Source organism: Gopherus flavomarginatus, chromosome 2 (genome assembly GCF_025201925.1).
Source record: "Gopherus flavomarginatus isolate rGopFla2 chromosome 2, rGopFla2.mat.asm, whole genome shotgun sequence".
Classification (NCBI taxonomy): Eukaryota; Metazoa; Chordata; order Testudines; family Testudinidae; genus Gopherus; species Gopherus flavomarginatus.
The window spans coordinates 207015747-207042228 of NC_066618.1; the positions used below are offsets into that span (position 1 = coordinate 207015747).

Genomic DNA, 26482 nt, shown 5'->3' on the forward strand with positions numbered 1-26482 from the left:
CTACATTCAGAAGTTCTGTTGACTCAGCTACGTTGCTCAGGGGTATGAAAAATCCACATCTCTTAATGATGTAATTAAGCCAACCTAACACCCACTGTAGACAGTGGTAGGTGAATGAAGAATTCTGTCAACCTAGCTGCTGCCTTTCGGGGAGTGTGACGAGGTCCCCAGGATCCAACCTGGACTCTGGGACCGCTGAACCCTCTGTCCCACCAACCTGGCTGGCTCAGTTCAAAGTGTGTCCTACAGACGTTATTCCAGGTGTTGAGTTGGGGAGGGAGAGAGGCCAAGTGATGATGTCACTTTCCCTCTTTTATATTTTCTTCAAGCTTGCTGGAAAGATCTCTGCTGAGATGTGGGGATCAGGCACTCCCCATTGCATACGTGCTGACTCTGAGAAGTCTCTGGGATAGTGGATTCTTTCCTGGATGAATGTTGATGAGCCACTGACTGATCCTTTGTTGCAATTGAAAGATTGACTGTGAGCTTCTGCCAACCTCACAACGTATTTCGGTAACACACACATAGCAAAACTTCATAGCTTTACATACAATGATAGTACATACAATCCAACAGGATAGTAATGTTCAACTGATCAAGATTTTTAAAAATGATTTCTCACAAGGCATACTTTCTAAAGAATATATCATCATCCTATCATAATAATGAATATGGGAGTTGCAGGGTGCTACTTTGAGATACAGAGTGTCACAGAGAGGTAGATTAACTAGACAACAGGAGCGCCATTCTTGTCACAGTAGTGAGGGTCTACACTGAACAGCTACAGCCGCACAGCTGCTGTAGCATTTCAAGTATAAACAGCTCTTATATTCCTTTTAATTTTAAAGGGGATATTAGTCGAACTACAAAAGAAAGTACATTTCCTTTTTATAATTATAAAATGAAAAAAAAATTGCTTTGTAGTGTAGATTTTTTGCAAATAATGAGCAAAAGAAAAAACTAAGTGAATATGCATTTTAAAGTTTTATTTAGTATTGTCAAAATAGACTTTGTCTGAAGATAATACATTTTTGAGACTAATGGACAAATGCTGTTCTCACTCTGGTCTTAATGTAGACTTCAGCTGAGTTATTCTGGCTTTACACTGGCATAACTAAGAGCAGGATTTGGCCTTGCCTTTCCATATTATTACAGGAAAAGAGGAGACATATAGAAGCTCCCCAGTCAGTGTATGCATACTGTGCAGTTCCTTTAGGAATAAGATACAGTTTAGTCATTGCAAAGGCATAAACTGTCTTAAACCATTTCAGCTGTACAGCAGTATATGCTGCAGTTGCTGTTCTTTATCAAGTAGTTGTTTTAGATCTTTGAATTATCCTTAGAGCTTTAATATTATTCTGATGAACAATGAAACCTATCATCATCAACCTCTCAAGGGATTGACAAAAATTGGTTGCTTAACACGGATGATCTTCTAATACTGTTGAATCAGACTTTTTTTCAGTATATGTGGGATACATATGGGCGGCCCCTTATAGGATCACTGTCAACTCACAGTTGGCTCTAAATGTAGATTTTATAAAAAGAAAATTTTATGCAACTTAAGACAAATAGAAATGTATCCTGGAACTTTTTACATAATTCCATTGAGAATAGTTGGTTGTAAATACATTAAAAATACCTAGTGTTTCTAATAAACAAAGTGCTGCCAATGCACCAAGTAAAACAAATGAAAAAACAGAGACCTTTTTTTTATCTGTCATCTCTTTCAATTACGGTTGTCTTAGATGTTACTCTGTAATAATATTTAGTTAAAACAGATTGACCTTAGCATGATTTTTAATTTGAGAGTGTCTCTAAATATTTTCATGTTTCCAAAACATAGGTTTCTCTGAAATCATTTATGTATTATTGTTAGCATTTTTTTCTTATGCACTCTCTATGAAAACAGCGGCAAAGTAGGTTGAGTGCATCCTTCAGTGCCCTTTGATTTTAAAATTTATATTCAACGAGAGCAGAATTTGAGTGAATACCAGCAAACTGCATCTTCAGAAACCTGAATTATGCACAAAGATTGGTATTTGCACATTAGTAGTGTAACTGCATGCCCACAAGTGTTTTTTTTTTATAGGGGTGAAACTGTAGGTGCCTTGTGCATGTTCCCAAAAAAATGCATTCATCGGCTGGTTTTGAAAATATGGCCCATTTAAAGACTATATGAAGATATTCTATCTTGTGTTACTTTGGAAATTAACAATAGATTTTCTACCAAAACTGTGGCTGTTCCCAGTGATAGTCCAATGACCATTCAATAACATTGTTTAACTTCTGCTGGTTGAATCTTTAGTGCCTCCAAAGTTTTTGCCAATGTCATCCACGCCACAGCCAGAGAGGCGTCAACCACCGCAGAGACGACACTCCATTGAAAAAGAAACGCCGACTAACGTGAGACAGTTCCTACCACCTTCAAAACAGAGCTCCAGATCACTTGTAAGTATCATAAGCATTGGCTGTAGTGTGAGGAGGTTCAATAATTCCACAGTGGTGATAAGACAGAAGCTTTCTAAGAGTTTAAACAACATTGAAACTTAGTTACATTTTGATTAGAGCTAGATGTAAAACAAAATCTCAAATTCAAACCAGTCCTGAATTTTTGGAGGAGTTTGGATCAAGATCAAATTTTCTGCCTCTCTGATGTTGTACTGAACCAAAACCCAAGGTTCAGATGTCCCAGAACTTTGGAAGAGTATGGCTCCTGATCTGAACTTGGTGGCTTGGACCCATCTCTAGTTTTTATTTCAGCCTGTTTCAGAAAATAATATAGCTTCTAAATAACAAATTAGGAGTTGCATCCTTTCAAATGGAAACGCAGCTAATCTATTTTCTCTTTGTTATTGGAATATTTTAATTCACAGCTAAAGGAATGGATGGCTTTCTCTTCCTCCCTCGCAAAGAGCTAGTTTGGTTAAAGTCATAATGTGAGAGAAAAATCTTTGAAGAGTCCAACTCTTGGTGTGACCGCATTGCATTGTTGAGTTCACTGAGGCATAAACTTGTTTTGCTCCTTGAAAAGAAAGTACAGTACATTTGATCAATTAGCTTTAACTGAGAACTGTTTTCCAACAGCGCCTAAGTGGCAAAGGGGACAGAATGTTGGCTCTTTTGTGCTGGCACAGCGTACTTTGCAACTTAATGTGAGAAACCTGGGTTCAATTCCTGGTCTCTTGTTTTCTCTAGCAGCAGGGACTCCAAGTGTCCCTTTAAGGTAGTGTAGAGAGATTGATAGGAGCCTTCAATGGAAGGAATACTCACCAGTCCTCCACTTGACAAAGTGACACTGATGGGCTTTGAAGTACTATTTATTTTTCTTTGGCCAAAGAGATGGTGGCTGTGGGGCAAGTCCTTCAGCGTGATGAGGTTGAAGTGTAATAACACAATAGTCTTCAGGGATACAAAGGATATTTTCCCCACTTCTCCACAAGAAAAAAAATTAACTTTATATCACATGCTTCTAACTTGAATACAGCTTGTGGTCATGAGTGAATGGCATTCAGTAGTCTTAGCTCATTTTTCAAGGAACAGTAATGAATCCTGCAGAGTGTAGCACAACTAGAATTTTTTCTCCAAGAGTTTGTTTGGAGTGTAACTTTTGGAACCTGTAACACTTAAGAGGAGAGTTCATGGATGAGGGTGTGACCAATGTAAAAAGAATTTCATTACCACAATGTGCAGCAGTCGTTGTATGTGGGACCACAAGATTTGTTTTCACGTAAGTATTCACAGATAGAAATATGCAAAAGAAAGAAGCTCTGTGTATCTTTTTGAGGTGTTTGCTGTTTTATACTTTCAGTATTTCTAAACAAATTACATCGTGATATTGATCCAGCCAACTTTCTGAGATCGATCCAGCGCAAACTTGGAGAACCTTGTGACTTAAAAAAGCCTAAATATGAGTTCATTGTTTTAAGTAGCTTGATTAAGTTTTTCACATGATTTATTTCAAATGATCATAAATATATCTTTCCTTCTGTATAAGCTATTCATTGGTATTTGGTAACTGTCAAGTGGTGTGTGTGTATAATAATAAAACCAAAAGAGAAAAATTCTAATTGGCCTACCAAAATGAAACAACAACAAAAATAAGCAGCAGAAACTTCAAGCAAAAGCAGTAAGGAAACATCTATTGGAGTCCTGCAGGGTCACATAAATGAGTGTTTCAGATCATGTTGGGACAGTTTATGTACTCCAAAGAACACTCTGTAATTCCTCACCCAACTTGTTCAACATGCTTTTGTGTATGAAGTGAAAAGGAAGAAAATTGATGTTGAAACGATGTTCTTTTAATTCAGTCTGTTTTATGTGCAGCTGTTAAATATATTTTTTAATCTTTGCAATAGTGCCCTCTGGAGGTGGGTAACTGATAAATCACTTGATCTTTTTGTTTTAATTCAATGCAAGGTTTTCACTATTAGTCTAACAGTGACCTAACCAGCTCCTGCACCCTGACATGGAATTCTTCATCACTCATACAAGCTGGCATCTCTTATTTTCTAAACCAGACACTGCATTTGTGATACTGCAGTTCCTTGAGTGGAAGCCTCTAGATAAGTGCAAAAAATGCTTTACTTTTCATTTGACTGCACACTTCTTCATCCTTTCCTCCAGGATTGATGGAGTTTCAAATTCTTATCTGCTCCAGTGACAGCAATTTCCCTTCAAGGTGAAAGACCTTGTCATTAAATAGCCATCAGTGCCAAAGAAGAAAGGCCATTGCTACAGTTTCTGAGCAGGATTAGCAGGCAACTGGTCTGTTTTGCATACTAACTTGGATTTTGTGAACAGACATCTCAGCATACCAATTAGTGCTAAAGTAAGAGGAGTGAGGAGAAACAAACTTGGAAAAATTCCAAACATAGCCCTTTTTCATGTCAGCATATCAGTGGTACATGAGAAGTTGCAGAAACTGCAGCTGGAGAGTTCACCATTTTCCCAGGGTTGGCCTTGTGGTGTACCTACCAAAGTCACCCAACTTGGTACCTAATCGGTAAGATACAGTCAGTGTACTGTGGTGTACATGTGAAAGCCTTCATAATTTTTCTTATTTTCATGATCCAGAATCCCTACTAACTATTTCATTCATGTTTAGCGTTACCTATTCTGCTTCCTATCTATTGTTCAGGTTCCTAGGATAACCAGTTTTCTTCCAAGGACAACTTTCAGACCATTTTTCTCAACCATACAAACAGCTTCTCTGTTCAGCTCTCATCCCTTTGAAGAAGCCCTGGTTGGAGTGGCAAGGGCTATGTATTATCTGTGTGACAGAGCTTTTACCAGCAGGTGGAAACCCCCAAAGGTTTGCCTCTTTATGCTGGCTTTGGAAACTATCTTTACAAGCACATGCCTTCTAGCGGGAGCTTTTCCTAAGATGTGGCAAGAATTAACAGCTTAGGCTGGCACACTACTCCTGACTGAGATTGATTTCAGTGTTTGTAGAACACTTGTGTGTGCTTAGATCCTTCAATCACCTCATGGCAAAAAGAAATCAATTGTGAAAGGACAGCAAACTAAAAATGCAACATCATAATATTATCAGTGGGACACGTTTTCCAAATCTTAAATGTACAGCACATGAAGATCCACTGACCTTCACAAGCAAAACCACTGTGATCCTTGGATTGTGTTGAAAAGATTAATCTGCTTGTTGCTTTAACAGGACATACAATATCATGGAATAGAATGGCATTTCTAAGCAAAATATTACTTAAAACCCTAACAATGATTTTAGTCTTTGATGCACTTAAGTATCAGAAGTATTCAGCATGATCAGTAGTTGGCTTGCACCAGGTTAGGTCAACCAGTTGAGAAGAAAATAATTCCCCCAAACCATTTTTGGAACTGAACGGGGACCAAAAATTTTTAAGGTTCTGAAATCTGATGGGGTTTTTCCCCTCCCATTTCTGGTCCCAACCAGAAAATATTGCAAGACTATCTGTAGTCTAGAGATACTAACTGAGTACTCCAGACTAGTTAGGCATAGACTTTAGAGTACCTAACTTAATCTGAATTGCATAACTTTTGTATTTCACCCAGCACTTGCATATACAGTACTTTCTTGCTGTGACACTTTGAATGCGTGGTAATAACTTGTAATGCAAAGTTTTACAACACATTGGGTATAATAAATACATTCATATGAAACATGTACTGTTTATGCATAATCAGCAAGAGCTCTTAGGTGAGGATATATTGAAAATAATCTAAAAAACACTTATTTCATATTATGGATATGTAATTCAGACTACATGTTATTCTTGATATAAATTCACCACACTTACACTGTAATAGCTCTGATTGAGCCCTTGTTATGCTGTGACTGCATAGTCAAAATATTAAGCAAATTCTTTACAAGTTCATTAACTTTTTAAGTACAGAATAGTATCTTTTAACATGGCTTATTTTTTCCATTTAAAAATAACCACACTAAACTGTCTTTAATATTAATTGATGATTGGATTCAAATCCAGAAAAACAAAGAAATTCAGAAGCCAGGTTCTGTCCTTACCACACTCCGCTGAGTGTAGGTATTGCAGAGGACTTAGGACATTACGCACACTACCATATGCAGCCCCTATGACATGGACAAGGATTATGGATAGGAGTTAAAGCTAAAACTCTGAAATGTTCCTGTTTTTGTAAACTTTAGTCAGTGGTTAGTGTAATTTGATTAGCTTAATTTAAAGACTGAGCTAAAGTTGAAATTAAAGATTTGGCATGTACTTGTTTTTATTCTGAGAAGGAAAAAAAATTAAACATTCTTCAGAAATCAGTATATCATTTAACTTTTGTTTACTGTTGCATTAAAGCTTTGTTGTCCTTGTGTAATTGCTGAAATTAAAATATTAGCATTTAAACAAGTGAACATTTTCCATGTTCCCCCTTTTGCCTGTAGGCTATTCACACAAGTTTTAATGAAAATTAATTTTGATGGTTGCAAGAACAGATCCACATCATTTTTCTGCTACCTAGTAAACACCTGAAGTACTAGTTCTAGAGAAACAAATTTTTATTGATAAAGCATCTTAAGAGATTAAAGAAACATATTAACGAGGCTAAACTTTAAAAGGTGAAACGTGTATCTAGCATGTCATTAAATATGCAACAAATTAGTGTTTAAATATTCATCATAATGAAAAATTTGTTGTCTAAGGGAAGAATTAAATATGATACTTGATTATATTAAAGGAAAAATATCCCTCCTGTGAGGAAATAATTTTCTAAAAAACTGAAAACTGTGATTGATCAAAAGCATTCAGTAAATCTCACTTGCCACAAACACCATCCTGACATCCCATTCTGTAGAAAATTGGCATCGCCTGCCCCACATTCTCTCACCCATTATTCTTCCTCTCCATCCCTCCCAAAGCATTTTGATATCTAATAGTGCTGTCATCATAAGGATCTAAAATACAATACTGACAGCTAGCTGCTGGTTACATGGAAGTTTGCTGCTAATGAAATGATGTATTTTGTATGTTCATGGAGTTTTACACCTCTTAGAAGAAATCACATTTGGGTTTGATAGAGTTTGGTTTTTCCAGAAAACTAAGTGTCACCAGTAAGAACATACCCCAGAGATTTGACTTGTCTACGAAAACCAAAATAACTCAGTTTAGCTTTTTGTGGGTACCTTAAACAGGGTGAATTTTCTTTTATGTTCCTTTTCTAGGTAGATAAGACAACAGTTCTTTAAAATATAATGGTTCCTAAATGCTAATGTTTGCCAGGTCTGCAACAGAGATCAAAATATTTTCTCTCTAACTGAAAGTCAGAACAGAATTTTAAGACCATCTATCTAAATTGAGCACTCTGATTCATAAATTAGATTCCCAAGCTATCTGTAGAGTGCTGTCATCAGTTTCTTTGTGTGTACAGAGGAGATTTCCTATATTTATTCAGAGAACATTAAATTTCTGTGTCACTTCGGCACCATAGCCCCTCTGGGCTAAGTGAACAGGTGCACTAAGCAAAAAGTGATGGGAATTCCCAGAGCAGTTCTGTCTTTCTGTTAGAACCATGCAGTCAACCTCAGGACTGGATTACAAATGGGAGCAAGGCTTTTTATTGTGTGGTACTGAAGTTAGAGGCTATATGCTCAGGATTGTTATTCTCTTAAATGCACTACCACAGAGTGTATGGACATTTCACAGATGGGCAGTAGTTCCATCATTAGTGGCCTGGGTGTAATTCCTTGCTAGTAAGAACACAACAATGGATTAACTGTTTTGCTCAAACTTTATATTTTAAGATTATTTTAATAAAGTTTAAATTGACAGTGTTATCATCTTGGAGGGAAGGAAGGCTGTGTGTATTAACTGCATATAACACATTTTCTATAGTTTTAGTCTAGATTTTGTTCACAGGCTCTAATTATAATCATGATTACCAGTGTGTGGTATTATTGAATAAAAATTCTTTTGGAGGTGGCTACTAACTGCTTTCTTCAGCTACTCTGGGCACCACAAAGTCTCAGAGAAGCTGCTCGTCTTTAAGAAACATACTATCAAAGGAACAGTGCCAAGAAATATCTGTATCAAATCATCTTGTGTCCTTTCAGATTATAAAATTGAATTGTAATTGGCTAAAACAAATATTCATAATAAATCAAATCAATGGAAACAGGTGTCAGATGATATAAGTGCTCATAGAAAAAATTGCACGTAATCAGTCTCTTAGTTGGTATGAAACTTGTGATGCCCATGGATCAGCCAGTGCTATTCCGTTTTTGGGTTGTGAAATCTTTTCTTTGAAGTTACTAACTAGGTGGCTGGCTTTCTGGGCAGAAATCTTGAAAAGATGATGGGTTACATAGTAATGTAGATTTTTGGCTTTCAGGAGGAATTTTGTTACCCAGTGGAATGTCTGGCTCTGACAGTGGAGGAAGTCATGCACATTCGTCAGGTGCTGGTGAAAGCAGAGCTGGAAAAGTACCAGCAATATAAAGATATCTACACTGCCCTCAAAAAAGGAAAGGTATGCTTGTTTCAGCTGATCCACTGAGAGCTGTTAGGGAGGGAGGTGAATCACACAGATTCCAGTCAGTGAAAGAATAGGAGTTGGGACCAGAATTCAGGTGCCAGATTTTCATTAGTAATTGACCAGTCTGACTTTCAATTTATATTGGAGAAACTAAACTAAACTTTCCCTACATGAAGTAACAGATGGGCCAGTTTCCTTGGTTTATATATGGAAACGTCAAAAATTAGTATTGGAATATCACAATTGTGTTTGACCCTCCATAAAGATGCAGTAGCATTTACAGTAGTTGTTGCACGCTGTCTCTCACTTTTTTTTAGCTTAAGTTTACTAAAACAGCCTTCCCTCATCACTCCCCTAGACCTGTGGTTCCCAAACTTGTTCCGCCACTTGTGCAGGGAAGGCCCCTGGTGGGCCGGGCTGGTTTCTGTACCTGCTGCGTCCGCACGTTTGGCCGATCGCAGCTCCCAGTGGCCGTGGTTCGTTGGTTCAGGCCAATGGGAGCTGCTGGAAGCGGCTGCTCGGCCTGCGCCACTAGACACACACACACACACACACAGAGCCATGCTACTTCATATTTTTTTCTGGAGAGACCAGAGCTACAGGTGAAATAGGATATAATAAAAGTTTTACAATATAAAATATCTTTTTTTTTTTTAACTCCCATTGAAATCAGTGGAAGCTGTCACAACGAAGTCCAGTTCCCTTCTCTGAATGGACACCAGTCTGTTGTGAGTGGACCCTGCTGCTGACTCCCACATGCTTCTAAGTGTTTTGGGTCTGGATAGTGTCTGATCACTGTTCCTAGCCCTGGGTTTCTCAAGCATGCTCCCAAGTGCAGACCCTATATCTGCTACCCTTCTTGGGAATTGGGACCCCATTTGGATCCTAGAACCAGTGACACAGCCTTACCAAGTTCCAAATTGTTACATATGTTCCACCTCTCTCTGGGTTCTTTGAGCTTCCTGATTTGCCCCTTGAGGGACAACATGGCAGGCAAACAAGGAACACAGACTTAGCAAAGGAATTTCTTTACTCTTTACTCTTAACAATACACTTTACTCTTAACAAAGCACATGAGCGACTTACAGATGTTTGAAAAAACAAAATCCTGAATACAGCCCCCAGTCTGATCTCACCCTTCCTGTGAATACAGGGTTTGGTCAGCATCCCTAGGCCAAGCAGCTGGTCCTGCCTTCTCTGTCCTTAATGTGTTCTCCTGGCATGTAGCAACAGGGCCAGCTCCAGGGTTTTTGCCACCCCAAGCAGCAAAAAGAGAAAAAAAAAAAGCTGCAATCATGCTCTGCAGCTCTACTGGCAATTCGGCGGCTGGTCCTTCGCTCTGAGAGGGAGTGAAGGACCCACTGCCCAATTGCCACCGAAGATCCGGATGTGCCGCCCCTCACCGTTGGCCGCCCCAAGCAGCTGCTTGCTGGGCTGGTGCCTGGAGCCAGCCCTGTGTAGCAGTACCTTCACATAGAGTATTCCCACTTAAATAACCCCTATGGTTAGGTCCTGTCCCTTTCCCGCATCCCACCCCCACCATGTCTCGGCTTCTATGCAGATAATCTTTGTTCTTATGGTTGGGCTGGCAGTAGAAAGAAACAGCACTGCTGGCTTTGGATTGCTCTGTGCCAACTTATCAGATATAGTCATTATACTAGGTCTGAAGCCCCCACTACAAAATGGGTTCTCTAATCCACACTGGAGATTGCAATGCAACATGAAGGTTGCACTCCAACATGAAGATTACAGTATAAAGTGGAGCTCTGGAAACGAAGTGGTACCCACAAAACAAGACAGGGTTCACAACTTGACCCAGAGCCCCCAGTCTGTCACAGAAACTTTCCCTGTATAAAGAGTTTAGATCCAAGGCCCTTATATATGAAAGAGACAATGAGATATGTCAACAATTTCTTCTAATTCATTTAGAATAAAGTGGATGAGGAATTTTTGCCCCCTTTGCCTGGCTGAATTGTATGTTCCGAGTTTTAAAGCAAGTGGGATTATTGTAAGGCTCCATTGTCCTCCAAAGATAAGCAGGATGCATTAATCTCACACTCTTGCGTTTTTTTCTGAGCCTTAGGCATGACATTCAGAGGCTCATGAGTAACAAGCTAAAAGGAATTAAAAGCTTCTGGGAAATCCTGCATCATGTGACCCAGGGGGATTTAATATCAGAGCACCCATCTGCCAGTGTATTTTTCTTCCATAGATTACAGATCACTAAAAAAAAATTACAGTGTCTCCTTTTCCTCCCCTGGGCTCCTGCACATTAAACTCATCAAATAAATCTGTCCCAACTTCAGTCTGTACATCTTCACAGAAGGCCAAGTTAGAAGCATGCAATTTGATTTCCAGGACTGTACTGCTAATGTTGCAGTCTCTTCTGTTTTCAATTTCTTCAGCTCTGCTTCTGTTGTCGAACAAGGAGGTTTTCTTTCTTCACCTGGTCCTACACCTGTCAGTTTTGTAAGAGGTGAGTTTTTGCTCAGAGTGAAATACTTGGATTCATACCTCACTGGTTTCTATTTTAATTCACAGTGTTATTGGGTTTTGGTTTTGAAATGTAGTTATGGTCAGAAAAATGACTGTAAAGATGGCTCTTCCTTATTCAACATATCTGCTCTCTTAATATATTCAGGTTCAGAGCGGCTCAGGTTTTAGAGTAAAACAGTAACAGTGCTCCTCTGTTAGCCCAGCAGAGCCCATATGGGTATGAGGCAATGAGAGAGATTCTACAGAATCCTCATTACTGGGGGGTGACGTGAACTTGAAAGCACAAAGAATTTCAGATTCCATTTGAGTTGGTAGTACTGGCTGTTGGGGAAAAAATGTTTACTTGTAAACTGAGCAAACTTTAAGGTGATAGTCAGTAAGGCAGTAAATATGGAACCCTATGCACCCCACAGTCTTACTTAAATAACATTTCTTTCCACTGAATGATTCAGACTTTTACTTTTCTACACAGGCCTGTATGTTCACAGTGTTGCAGAAAGGTAAGTTCAGGAACCTACTGTTTGTTCCTTTCAGAAAGGCTATCTCTTTGGTAACGATACTTCATACTGTCATTCTCCTGCTCTTGTAACAGATGCGGTTGCCATCAAAGCCATACTCCACCCTTCCTATCTTCTCTCTGGGACCTTCTGCTTTGCAGAGAGGAGACAGTTTTATGAGACCAGAAAAACCCTCCACCAGTCACCACCAGCCACTTAGGAGCATGCCTAGGTAAGAGACATTCCTACTTCAGCTGTGCTGCTGGTCGCAGCTCTTCATAAGATCTTCTTCTCAGTCTCTTAGTTGCTAATGAGACATAATCTACTAGGCTCTGTTTTTGTAGTTTAATTTTCCAACGTTTGTCATATCTTTTTAGAGACCCAGAGATAAATGTCTTTCCTTACCAATTTCATTTTTAATTGGATAAAGATTGAAGGTTTTCCTTACATTTCTAGTGGAACAAAACCCATCCTGATTACTTTTCATTCACTACTTAGTAAATATAAATTATATTTACTTGTATAAGACTTGCTGACATAGTATTTAAAATGTGCTCTGTCCTCTGCCTATACTATAGCTGATAATGATAGTAATATCAGTACAGCTGATAACCATTCTCACGTTTTTTTTCTGGTGTAGATGGATCCTTAGAAGAAAAATCTGTCTGTTCTTGGTTACTGAATAGGGAAATTCTCCCTTATTAGACAATGACTTACACATGCAGAGGTGACAGTAAGTCAGTATGGTCTACCGGCAAGAGCCAGTACGTCGGACCGGACCAGCTTCCCCAGGCTGGTGATTTAAAGGGCCCAGGGCCCTTTAAATCACCTCCTGAGCCCTGCTGCCGGAGCCCTGGAGTAACAGTGGCAGGGCTTCATTGGCGATTTAAAGGACCCGGCGCGCCGCTGCAGTAACAGTGGCCAGAGCCCTGGGCCCTTTAATTCGCCCCTAAGCCCCGGGGCTCCAGCCACCTCTGCAGCTGGTAGCTCTGGGGATGATTTAAAGGACCTGCAGATTTAAAGGCCCGACCTCATCTAGTTGAGGCCACGCCCCCTGCTCAGGATTCCGGCGTACTGGTAAGTCCTTTAAGTAACTTTCACCCCTGTACACATGTCAGACTCTTTCTACTCTCTAGTCATAGGTTTGTTTCATTTTGGCGTTGGCAATAAATTATCTTCTTCTTTGAGTGCTTGCTCATATCGATTCCAATTAGGTGTGCGCACACACCGCATGCACGCTCGTCGGAAGATTTTTAGCATAGCAACACTCGGTGGGTCGGCTGGGCACTCCCTAGAGTGGCGCGACTATGGTGCTGGATGTATACCCCTGCCGACCCAACGGCCCTTCAGTTCCTTCTTACTGCCTGTGTCAGTCATTGGAACAGTGGAGCGCAGCTTAGCTGATTTCCACCTCCCTAGCTACTCGTAGTTCTTTTATTAATTCTCATATATATAGTTGTAAATTCTATAGTTATAATTAGTTTTATTCATTCTTTGTTATAGTTAGTGTATTTAGTTGACAGGGGTTCGGGGATTAGCCCTTTCCCCACCCCCAGTACCGGGCCTCGGGCCCGGTTCACCGGGCTTCAAACCGTGCTCGACCTGCCACAGGCCGATGCCAACGGGAGATCCCCACAACGCTTGCTTTAAGTGCCTCGGGGAATCCCACCTCTCGGATAAGTGCCGGATCTGTAAGGCCTTTAAGCCCAGGACGAAGAAGGAGTGGGACTTTCGTCAGAAACAGCTCCTGATGGAGGCAACTCTTACTCCTCCACCCTCGGCATCGAGCGCTGGACAGTCTGTATCAAGCAGAAGCGTCTCCTCGGCACCAGGTCGAGCCGGTACTGCTAAGGCCCCTCGGCACCGACTGTCACCGGCACCGACTGTGGCCAGCACCGTTGTCTGCTCGGCACCATTCCCTCTCTCCGCAGGTTAAGAAGCATAAGACTCCTGCGGCTTCCATGCCACCCGCACCGCAATTGGAGCACCCACCTAAGTCGGACTGCCCGGCACCGACACCTGCCGCGGCTCCGACAGCTTCGGCACCGTCGATTTCGGTCCCGCAAGGGCCGTCGAGTCCGGAGCCTGAAAGCTCCCCAGCGCACGCCGTGGTTGAGCTCACAATTCCCTCCACGTCCCCAGCCTCACCGCCCTTATCCCCTGCCTAGACCGAGACAGGACTTCGGCAGAGGACGCAGCCGAGGCAATCTTAGACGGCGGTCTGGACCCCAAGGGGGCCAGAATCAAGGTTCCTCCAAACCACCTACGGCGCCAAAGCCAAACTTTTGAAGGTGCGCCCGAGGACAGCATACCAGTTCTTTTCCAGGATCCTTTACCTCCCTTTTCCAACCGCCTCTCCTTTTTCCTCCCTGCGTGGTCCCAGCTAACTTCAGATTGTTGGGTCCTACGCACAGTGGAACTTGGGTACCACCTCTAGTTTATTTTGCCCCCTCCCTTCCGCCCCCCACCCTCGTCCCTCTTCAGGGACCCCTCTCACGAGCAATTCCTCTTACAGGAGGTGCGCATGCTCCTTACCATGGGAGCCATAGAGGAAGTACCAGAAGACAAAAGGGGGAAGGGGTTCTACTCCCGCTATTTCCTAATCCCCAAGGCGAAGGGAGGTCTCAGACCTATCCTAGACCTGCGAGAACTCAACAAGTTCATGATAAAGTTGAAGTTCTGCATGGTATCCCTGGGGACTATCATAGGATCCTGGAGACTGGTATGCTGCCCTCGATATGAAGGACGCGTATTTTCACATCGCCATTTATCCTCCACACAGGCGGTACCTCCGATTTGTAGCCGACCGTCAGCATTTCCAGTTTACGGTCCTACCGTTTGGCCTCTCTGCAGCACCGAGAGTATTCACAAAGTGCATGGCTGCAGTCGCCGCCTCCCTCCGCTGCCGCCGGATACACGTCTTTCCATATCTCGACGATTGGCTCATCAGAGGGACCTCCAAGACACAAGTCACCCATCATGTAGGCATCATCGAGGACCTATTCATATGTCTAGGCCCGATGATCAATACAGACAAATCCACTCTGGTTCCCACACAGAGGATAGACTTCATTGGGGCCATCCTGGACTCCAATCTCGCCAGAGCGTGCTTACCACCGACTCAGTTTCAGGAAATGGTAACAATTATCCAAAGCCTACAAAACTTCCCGACGACTTCGGCTCGCACTTGTCTTGGTCTGTTGGGTCACAGGGCTGCCTGCACATTCGTGACCAAACACGCCAGGCTACGCCTCTGTGCCGTCCAATCTTGGCTCAACTTGGTATCCCACCCGGGCAGAGATGCCATAGACATGATAGTCACCATTCCCCCGAGTATCCTAGGCTCCCTCGACTGGTGGCTGACACCCTACCTGGTGTGTGCAGGGATGCCGTTCCACCCACCCCAGACTTCCATGGCCCTGACGACGGACGCCTCATCTCTCGGCTGGGGTGCCCACCTTAGACATCTTCGCACTCAAGGCCTTTGGTTATCTCAGGAGCTGGCCTTGTACGTCAATGTCCGAGAGCTGAGAGCAGTCCGCCTTGCATGCCAGGCATTTCAACAGCACTTACAAGGCCGCTGTGTCTCAGTGTTCACAGACAACACAACGGCCATGTATTACATAAACAAGCAGGGAGGGGCACGGTCCTCCCCCCTTTGTCAGGAAGCCATCCAGCTTTGGGACTTCTGTATAGCCCACTCGATAGACCTGGTAGCGTCTATTCTCCCAGGCGTTCGGAACACTCTGGCGGATCGACTCAGCAGATCCTTCCTGTCTCACGAGTGGTCGATTCGTCCGGACATTATTCATTCTGTTTTCTGGAAGTGGGGCTCTCCCCGTATAGACCTCTTTGCTTCCCGCGAAAACAGGAAATGCGAGATGTTCTGCTCCTTCCAAGGCCTCTCCCCGGGCTCGATCTCGGACGCTTTCCTGATGCCGTGGACGAGCCAACTGCTTTATGCCTTTCCACCATTCCCACTGGTTCATAGGTTCCTGATAAAGCTCTGCAGGGACAGAGCTCACTTGATCATGATCGCTCCAGCATAGCCCAGGCAGCACTGGTACACCATGCTGCTCGACCTGTCGATAGCCAACCCAATTACCCTGCCTCTTCGCCCAGACCTCATAACTCAGGGCCCCAGCAGACTTAGCCGCCCAGACCTGCAGTCCCTTCACCTCACAACATGGCTGCTGCGTGGTTAAACCAGTCCGAGTTACATTGCTCTGCCTCAGTACAACAGGTACTCCTGGATAGCAGGAAACCTTCCACTTGGTCAACGTATCTGGCCAAGTGGAAGTGTTTCTCCTGCTGGTGTGAAACGCAGAATGTCACTCCCACTGAGGCCTCGATCCCCACCATCTTGGACTACCTCTTGTACCTCAAACAGCAGGGCCTAGCGATATCATCATTGAGGGTGCACTAGGTGGCCATCTCTACCTTCCACCCAGGGGAGAGTGGCCGCTCCGTGTTCTCGCACCCTATGGTTTCTAGGTTCCTCAAAGGCTTGGAGTGCCTATACCCCCAAGTGCAACGCCCCGCCCCAACGTGGGACCTCAACCTGGTTCTAACCAGACTCATGTCTGCCCCATTCGAGCCGTTAGCAACCTGCTCGCTACTATACCTGTCCTGGAAGACAGCTTTCCTCATAGCCATTACATTGGCCAGACGAGTCTCCGAGCTTCGGGCTCTCACGGTGGACCCACTGTATACTGTGTTTCACAAGGACAAGGTGCAGTTGCGACCACACCCAGCGTTCCTTCCTAAAGTGGTTTCAGCCTTTCATGTAAACCAGGACATCTTCCTTCCGGTCTTCTTCCCGAAGCCACATTCATCACGAAGGGAGCAACAATTGCACTCCCTAGACGTCTGTAGAGCGCTCACATTTTATATGGAGTGCACAAAAGCCTTTTGTAAAACGCCCCAACTCTTCGTCGCAGTGGCAGACCGAACGAAGGGCCTACCTGTCTCCTCCCAGAGGATCTCATCTTGGGTGACGGCATGCATCCATACGTGTTATGACTTGGCTCATGTTCCCTCGAGCCACTTCACCACTCATTCTACCAGAGCTCAGGCTTCATCTGCTGCCTTCCTGGCCACGTACCCATCCAGGAGATATATCGCGCAGCTACCTGGCCCTCGGTCCACACCTTTGCCTCCCATTATGCTCTGGTTCAACAGTCCAGAGATGATGCAGCCTTTGGCTCAGCACTTTTGCATTCTGCAACATCTCACTCCGACCCCACCGCCTAGGTAAGGCTTGGGAATCACCTAATTGGAATCGATATGAACAAGCACTCGAAGAAGAAAAGACGGTTACTCACCTTTGTAACTGTTGTTCTTCGAGATGTGTTGCTCATCTCCATTCCAAACCCACCCTCCTTCCTCTCTGTCGGAGTAGCCACCAAGAAGGAACTGAAGGGCCGTTGGGTCGGCAGGGGTATATATCCAGCGCCATAGCGGCGCCACTCCAGGAGGTGCCCAGCCGACCCACCGAGTGTTGCTAGCGTAAAAATCTTCCGACAAGCGTGCACGCGGCACGCGCACACCTAATTGGAATGGATATGAGCAACACATCTCGAAGAACAACAGTTACAAAGGTGAGTAACCGTCTTTTTTGGTTTTGCATTTTGAACACAGGCTGCTATTAAAGCTAATCCCAGAAATAACATTTGAATCAGGTCAGGATGTAGATCCATGGACCCCTCTCTCTGTGTGCAAGTCTGTCTTTAAGACCCACTTCTGCCAGGGTGTCTACATGCAAATTAGCCAAATTAAGACATCCATGTAGTCATTCATACAATTCTCTTTGCCAAATCATGCTTTACACTAGCCTTCACTGAACAACCATGTAATCTTACTGATGTGTCTTCCCATCTCCATCCTTTCCTTACTGCTTTTTTGCACCCTCGTTAAGTGGGGGACAGCAAGACTTGGGACAAGAATAGTGTATTCTTTCTCTTTGGGAAGTGTCTCCATTGGTGTCCAAAGCTGTGCTGAATGTAAATAATGATAATGAGTAAGGGACGGTTTCTTATTTTTTCAGGTTGTCCACAAAGTCAAAGTCTGTGGATAAATCAAATGAAGATCTACAGTTTCCCAAAGAGTTAATGGAGGACTGGAGCACCATGGAGGTGTGTGTGGACTGCAAAAAGTTTATTTCAGAAATCATCAGCTCAAGCCGGCGCAGCCTCTCTCTGGCCAACAAACGAGCCAGGTTAAAAAGGAAAACACAGTCGTTCTACACGGCATCACCAGACACCTCTGAATACTGCCCTTCTGAGAGAACTATCAATGAGATCTGAGTCTTGTGCCTTTTTCTTTGCTTTTGTCTTCATGAGGTCAGCATCCGTGAGAAAGACCACTGAAACTGTCCTTCCCTTCGTTTTATTTTACGAGCTTGAATTTGCATTAGATCACAGGTTTTGCTACTCTATGGTTTCCACAGACTCTACATTCATCTCTCTAGATAATGATATGTAACAGGTCAGCCAATAACTCATTTGCACTGGAAGGAAACAATAGTTTGAAAATGTTGCCTTTGTGTGTGCACGCGTGTTATGCACATAGAAAGCCTTTACTTGCATTCAGTTTTTTATCATTCCTTGAATTGTTTTCAGGACAAGAGTTGAACTGTATTCCTAAAGGAGAACCAAATCTATCACAGGTGTCAATGTTAGCACAATTGTAAGCAGTAAGTCATATTGGCATTACCAACCTGATAGTGTTCATGTTCTAGTTTATATGGCACATGGAGCCATGGTGTACACCAAAAACCTAGTGTGGGCTGTTGGTCTCATTGTGTCACAGCACAAAACCTAAAAGGTTTCACTCGTGCTATCAACATTCTTTCTTTCAACTGTTGTGACTGCCAGGGGCGGCTCTGTTTTTTTGCTGCCTCAAGCATAGCAGTCAGGCGGCCTTCGGCAGCGGTTTTGCGGGAGATCCACCCTGGTCACGCGGATTCAGCTGCAGTTCTGCAGGAGGTCCACTGGTCCCGCACCTTCAGCGTACCCGCCACTGAATTACCACCGAAACCGCAGAACCGGCAGACTTCCTGCAGAAAAACTGCCAAAGGCTGTCTGATGCTGCCCTCACAGCAACCGGCAGGCCGCCCCCTGCGGCTTGCCGCCCCAGGCACGCACTTGGAGCGCTGGTGCCTGGAGCCGCCCCTGGTTACTGCTCTGAGATCATGGTTCATTGTGGAACTTGATGATGTCTGTGTTTTAGTGCAAAATATCTGAATAGGCTGTATGCCCAAATGGGGGGTGATTTTCCCTGAGCTGCTGTACTTCTAACCCCCAGTGTAATAAGTATCTCCTGTACAGGCAGGAGTAGTTTATTCCTTATCTTGAATGTACTGTGATAATTCTATTTGGTAGTAGTAGTTTTAGCAGTAGATAGAGCTGTGCACTCGATGGGGAGGGTGGGAAATGAGAGGCTTCTAAGTTTAACTGAATTCCTGTAAAGTATGTAACATGGTTACCCAGAGAGGAAGTATGGGTAATATGTATATTTGTATTATAGTGGAACATGCAAGCACTGCTATAATTAAAAGTTCGGGAGCATATCCATTATAAATCCCATTTTTTCAAGGGTTTATAATTTGGCTGTAAAATTTAGGATCCTGATGAAATTTGGGACAACAGAGTCTCAGATTAGGAGCAGCTTGTTTTGCTTTTTAACAAACTTACAGAAGAAAAAAGTCTAGCTGTTAAGTTTCAATAATGTTACAATGTTAACAAACATCACATGCTTTTTGCTCTTTTTTTTATATATTCAAATGTTTTTAAAGCAGTTAAAACATCATTAGAGTTTAGTCCATAATATGGAGATAGGTCATTTTGGTATTTCAAAATGTTAACGCAACCAAGTTACTAATACTTGAAAATCAACTACTGTGCATACACAGTAACTTTTTCATAACATTTTTCATACCCAGATCGATATTTAATATCAGTGCAGTGCTGTATTATATACTATCAGAGTAGGAAAGATTCAGATCTATTTATTAACATTTCAGTACTAGAGATTGATGAGAGATACCTCAGAACTGCTCCAAAGGACAGGGTTTTCGTAATACAATTAAGGTTGATCTGTTTTCAAACTCTAAATACATATTTACAAAGTAGAATCTCTTGCACCAAATATTATGCATTTTAAAAAGTCACTAGGCGCCAGATCCTAGACTTGATGAGAGGATCTGGGTTGATGATCAGAGTCTGGCTCCCACATTCCATTGAGTAACATTAGAGTCACTCTGCAACTGCTGCTGCACCATCCCTGCTGCGTGGGAGGGCAGTATCCACCCACTGACACCACCTTCACAGGCTTCCCGAATTCCATCCCCGCCTGCCATGCAGTAGAGCTGCCCCAGTTCCACGGTAGGCTGGGCTCCCTGCCACCCAAATGTGCAGGATTTCCCCCTTCAAGGTATATTTGCAAGTTAAACTGTAATAGCTCCAAAGCAGCTAGTCTAGTATTAGGTAAATGTGTGTTTGGGCAGTTCTGAAAGGCCTATACAAAGGGCTCTTTAAACCCATCCTAGGACACGCCCATCCTCATTTTCCTTGAATCGTATTTACATAAACAGACAGTTTGCGCACACAGCAAGTATCGGGTAATATCGTTAAGGGTTTGCCTGAACTGATGACCAGAGGAAGTTCAGAGTTATAGGTGGGTCCCCATTCTTAACCCTTTCCTTTCTGCAGAGGGCCATGCAGCTGCTACATCCTCTGTCTGGGGACCTCAGGGCGATGGGTCTTTCACATTAAAGGAATTGCAATATCTTGATGAGTTAAGGACCTACGATAGCGAGGGTAGCACAGTGAAATTCATGTGAAATGGATAAAGAAAGATCCCCCGTTAGTCATATGATAGCCCCTTGATCGTGGTAGCACTTTTTTGCCACTTGTGTTTCTGTGCCGAAATTAATCCCTGCAGCCAACCCACCCACCTCTTTTCCCGTTGCTGTTTTGCATAGTATTCGCACCAGATGACCAACTCCCAGGGAAGCACGTGGGGCTTTTATTTTAAAACCCCATTCTGTTTGTAATTTTTCTTGAGAAACATTCCCCTCTACACCCCATACATCTATTTTCTGCTCCTTTCCATGGCACCTTGGAAAAAGCTGCAGAAGCAGGAAACGCCTTCCTTGATGTCTTTGAGGCTCTTGGGTGCAGAGGATCTGGCATGTTTTTCTTTCTGTTGGGAGGGGTTTGTGGTAGAAGCCATGGCCTCATAATGCCTCACATCCAGTATATGGGCAGTGAAACCAGACTCCAGCCCTGCAGATCCTGGGCCATCCCTGAAGGCCTACTCCTCTGTGCAACATCCTTGCTCCCTTCAGCATGGTTTCCTTGGTGAGGTCTTCTCTCCCATATCATTGCATCCTCACAGATGCTGTAGAGGAGAGCTGACGCTGCTTCTAGCATCATTACTAAGGTGTGTCGTTTGTGTTAGTGCAACACCTAGGAGCCCTAGTCACACGCCATGATCTTGTGCTAGGCACAGAACAAAAAATGGTCCTGTGAACTACTGAATGGCTGTCAACTTAGAATCCACTGGTGTGTGAGGGCAGCAGAGTGCAAAGGCTGGCTGCTTCCAGTTCTACTCCTGACTGCCTGACTCAGACCCTCCAGGGCTGTGCGATGGTAGCACACAGAGGCTCCCAGAGGTACCTGGAGAGGGGAATCCTGCCATAAAGTTGCCATTCTCTGGAGGGGGTTTCCCATGCTGGTTGCTTCCATCTATATTAGGGAAAACTGGCCCTTGTACAATGGCCTTAAATTTGGCAGGGGAAACAAAGTCAGAAATGCAATTCTCTTTCTCAAGCAAAGGGAGAAGCAGCACCGTCCACTCTGGATCAGTATGGAGTGGACTATTTTGAGCTTTCCACCTCACCATGCTAGTGTCCCAAACCCATTCCAACTGTTAAGGACCAGTCCACTTTATCTGCGTACCTTATGAAGCTGCCAACAATGTCCTATTTATGACTTAAATTTCATATCAGTGTCAGAATAGAAAAACAAAAGCTTGTAAATATCTGTAATATATTTATTAATATTTAGAAAGCTGCCATGCATTGAGCAATGGGAATTGACTTTCCCATGAAGATTTAAAAAGGAAGTGAGTCTTGTTTATATGTTTATTGATTATATTATTAGATTTAAAGTTGAGCCTCTCTCCACAGACATTTTAAAATTAATTTATGTTTAAAAGAACATGGGACTAGCACAGTGAGCTCATTTCAATAGGTGTTTAAAATCTTTTTTTTTCTAACTGTGTTTAATAAAACTAAGACTTGTATAAGTGCATCAGAGGAGACCCAAAGGGGGGGGTTAAAAAACTGTTGTTGGCAATGCAATGGTCTTGTATTTTATACATGAAAACAGGTCTTGAGAATTCAAAGCCAGCTCAGCCTTGCTAACAGCTGCAATAAAGGTAGAGAACAGGGCTTTGTGGCAGCTCTTATGTGTATAAAACATTCTTTCAATGTTCATGATGACAATATTGCTGATGGGTTTTTTTCATTAAGACCTTTATTGGAAAAAAAATCCCAAAACCTGAGGACAATAAAATGCCTTTGGAGCATAGCCTTTGTGTGTATTAGTTATTCATGTGTAAACTATTATAAAGACAAATTTTAACTGCTTTTTAGAATTTTGCAAAAGTCAAATGGTTGTATCTTTTGGCAAAGGCAGTGTTGATGAGTAAGATTTTAGCACTTACTGGGCTACATGAAATCAGGAAACAGGTCAAAATAGTCTTTAGAATAGCAGTATAACTGCATGTGAGACCCACTGGAGTCTAAGCATTAAAGTATGTTTTTTGCATTAAAATACTGCGTCTACTAAGCAGTAGAAAAGTAAAGTATGATGAATTCCTACCAAAACCTTCATATCACAAGCTGAAGAGCTGTATATAATTTTAACTCTTCCTATATGCATCAATTGCACTGAACTTTTTACAGAATCTGAAATAACTACATGCAACCTATCTTTTTTTGAGCCTGTAGTTGCTGTGCATTGTGAGAGAGGTACTAGGAGTCTTTCAAAGACCAAAATGGAAGGCTATCAAGAAAAAATAATAAAATAAAATACACATACATCATAATTTATTTTCCAAAAACCAGTCTGTTCTCTGATTCTCCCTTCTAGGATTGGCTGCATGTTTTATAGGTAGGGAGGTGGGGGAAGATCCAACTTTAGACAAGTATGAAGGTAGCAATCATGCTAAACTTTATCCAGAAGTTCTGTGCAGCTTTTAGGAATGTCTTTATTATTTTAATCTTATTTGTGAAAGTGACGTTGCACAGTAGGTAGCGGAAAGGTGCTGTAACTGTGTGTCTTGTGCGACAGCATCCCTCTTATTTTAGCATTAAATTCTAAATCATTTCCATATAGAAGGCTGAAAGCTGTGTTTTTTCTTTGATATATAACATTGTTAAAACTGAGCTGCTGAATTGTTAATATTAATCACAGGCATGCAGTCCATTCTCTTGTTTTCCTCTGACTTCACTAATATGCTTTTGACCTTCCTTAATATTTAACAAAAAAATCCTAATACGAAAACAGCTAGTATGTGTCACTGGATCACTCGACTGAAACAGCCAAACAGCCATAGATCCTGCATTATCTCTTCAAAACACAAGCCAATCAGACTCTTATTACAGCCTGAGCCCATTTACCTGAACTTGGGAGAAGTAAGGAAGTTAAACCTTTCCTTCAGTATTTGTACTGGTGATGAGCTGATGCTGCTAGAACCCCTGCCATCCCTGTGGCAACTTTGAGGGCCAGATTTCAGTGGTCTGTCTTAAACCAGCTTTGCAGCCTTCCAGTCCTGAGCCAGCCACCAGCATTACATTTTACATGTCTCCCAAGAGGCCATTCCAGAAGGGGGATTGCCAAGACTTAGACACATCCTGACCCCATCCTGTCTTTCCCCCAGATGTGCCCCTGTTCTGGGTGGTGGGAGGATGATGTTGGAGCCTTGCTGCCAGTCTCATGCCATCAAAGGATTCCACTAGATAGAGGGAATCTTCTGTTGGCCAGTTGAGTTCTAGAGTAGCACAAAGCACCTTGAATGGGCCAGAGAATCTGGCCCACAGTTTTCTAAAATGCATTTTAGAACCTGGGCTTTTATAACAAGAAGTATCTCAAGGTGCTTGCTGTAAGAACTGCATTTTAAGATCACTGTCTTTCTCTCTCTGCAACTTAAAGAATTATTAGCAATTTCTCCTGTGGGTGGCTCCCAACCCATTTTCAAACTTTCCATTATGTAGGCAGGTAAAATGAATGCTGCCAAGGTCTTGTGTATACTGACAATTATCACAAATTTTCCCACCATTGGGCTAGCACCAGTCTAGAGCAGCGGCTGGCATTTTCCCACCCTACTGTCTGGACCCACGCTGGTGCCCAGCCAACAGTAGGAGAATCTTACGATCATCAGCTTTGATTACCCCATTAAAATGGGGTCCCAACCCACAGTTTGAGAACCCCGACCTATGCTGATGGGAAAACTCTTTAGCATAGGTAGCGTTTACACTGAAGTGCTGCAGTGATACAGCTGCAGCTGTGCCACAGCAGCTTTCAAGTGTAGACAAGCCCCAAGTCCATGGTCACCCTGCAAGTGCACAAAAGGGGACCTGTGCACTATTAAACTGATGCTGTATTTGTTTTGTCTGTATATTAATTTCTCATTAGCAGGCTGTTCTTTTAACTACATGACAGATGAAGAATTAACCTGGGTCAGCCCAAGCAGAACACAAGTGCTGTGTGGTCAATGTTCCAGATACCCCCTAATCTCCCATTGGTCACAGTGTCATGGTACTGGATGACATTAGCACAGCAAGTATATGAGGCCTAGCACTTCAGGAGTTAATGAGAAAGCCTGCCCATACTGTTTTTAGGAACTACCACCAGGCCTTTTTGTAGGGTTAAATAGGTGGTGTTGGCACCTGCTGTACGTGACTGTTGTAAACTGCTTTTCATTGAAAACGTGTTAAACCAGTTGTTGAGAGGGTCAGTCTTGAATCTGATACTTTTGATTTCAAAAGTTTCTAGAAATAGGTCTATAGGGCCAGCCCCTGCATAAACCATGGGGTGCTTGTGTGTTAGAAACAGTACTTTGTACTGCTGTAACACCTTCCTCAAAATGCCTAACAACCCCTAAGGTAACCTAGTGCCCAGCACCGGGCCCAAGGAGCTGGGCTAAGCACTGAGAATAGATGTAGGCTATGGAATGGACACAGAGCTTCTCCGTTAGGGACCCTATTTCAGACTAATATCTGGAGAAGTTGGCATAGGGCTACCCCACCACCTCCCAAGCCAGTGGTGGAGGACAGAAGGATCCATGTGGCAACAGAGAGTGGCCCAGCTGTGTGTGCCTCTGCCCTCCACCTCTGCATTGCATAGCACCTCTGGACTCCCCTCTACAGGAGATGGATTTGTTTCTTAGCCTTGGTACAGCTCTGTGAGGTAGGTAATACACAGTTTATAGAAGGGGGAAATCACAGCACCTCCTTCCCAATGTCAACAGGAAGCTTTTGTCAAAGGTGGGACTGGAACCCAGCTCTCCTGCATCATAGTCCTGTGCATGAAAAAGATTGCATGGCAGGTAAAGGGCTGCCAGCCATTAGTAGAGGGTTTTTTGGGTCTTTGCCTATGCCTCACCCACCTGCTCTTCTTGATTTGGTTCATATCAAGCAAGGGGGTTTAATGAAGGGTAGCAGTGTAATAGGCACCCTCAGAAGTAACTTAACCTGAAGGTTTATTTGTGAACTTTAGTCCTATTGATTTGTCAGTATTTCATCTGTAAATGAGTCGACATTTGCCAGTAAGCTGTGCAGTCATTTCATTCTTTCCAGGCCTATGGAAGTTGGCATTAACTTAGGGTGGCGCCTATTAATTTGCTCACCCTTGCACTACATACAAAGGACACCTGCACTGAGCTTACAGCCTAAGCACAGGCACCACCAATTCCATGCAGTAGGTTTCACCTTAGAGTGTATTTCAAAGCAATCTTTAAGGCTATAGCAGAAACCAAACTCCAAAGTGTTAATTTCTCAAATCCCTTCTTCGTCTGTGCTCTCATGGTGCATGTACTTTTGTATGGCTTCCAGTAGATAAGGTCAATCATTTATATGCAAGAAAGGCAATAGGATGTTTTCATGCTGTGATACTGAAATGCAGTTTGTTTATGCATTACTAATAAAAAAGCTCTTAAAAGGTGCATTCTCTAGTTCCAGCTTTCTTAACATAATGAATGGTAAAAACATACCTTGAGTATTTTAAAAGAGGCTTTTATATCGTGTTGTTGTTTTTTGTTCTTAGCCTTAGTACCCTAAATACTAGTTGCTGTTATAGACTCTTAACTAGTGGGAGAAATTACGAAGGGTCAGGGAGCTAGCAAGCCTTGAGGCCCAAAATTAAATACAGGAGCTGGGAGGAAGGGGAACACATACAGTTAAGTTTCTCCTTTGCACACTTTCT

At 42.9% G+C, this 26482-nt stretch overlaps 1 protein-coding gene across 3 annotated transcripts in view; it reads left to right on the top strand.

Annotated features, from left to right (window-relative positions):
- Positions 1 to 26222, top strand: part of SPIRE1 (spire type actin nucleation factor 1) — a 186884-nt gene extending 160662 nt beyond the window's left edge. For all 3 annotated transcript variants that reach the window (XM_050938809.1, XM_050938810.1, XM_050938811.1), the window contains 6 exons: positions 2309 to 2451; positions 8854 to 8991; positions 11403 to 11473; positions 11966 to 11993; positions 12086 to 12222; positions 18037 to 26222. In XM_050938809.1, coding sequence (XP_050794766.1) covers positions 2309 to 2451; positions 8854 to 8991; positions 11403 to 11473; positions 11966 to 11993; positions 12086 to 12222; positions 18037 to 18295 — 776 coding nt within the window. In that variant the 3' untranslated portion in view covers positions 18296 to 26222. The remainder of the gene's footprint in view (positions 1 to 2308; positions 2452 to 8853; positions 8992 to 11402; positions 11474 to 11965; positions 11994 to 12085; positions 12223 to 18036) is intronic.
- Positions 26223 to 26482: the final 260 nt, after the last annotated feature.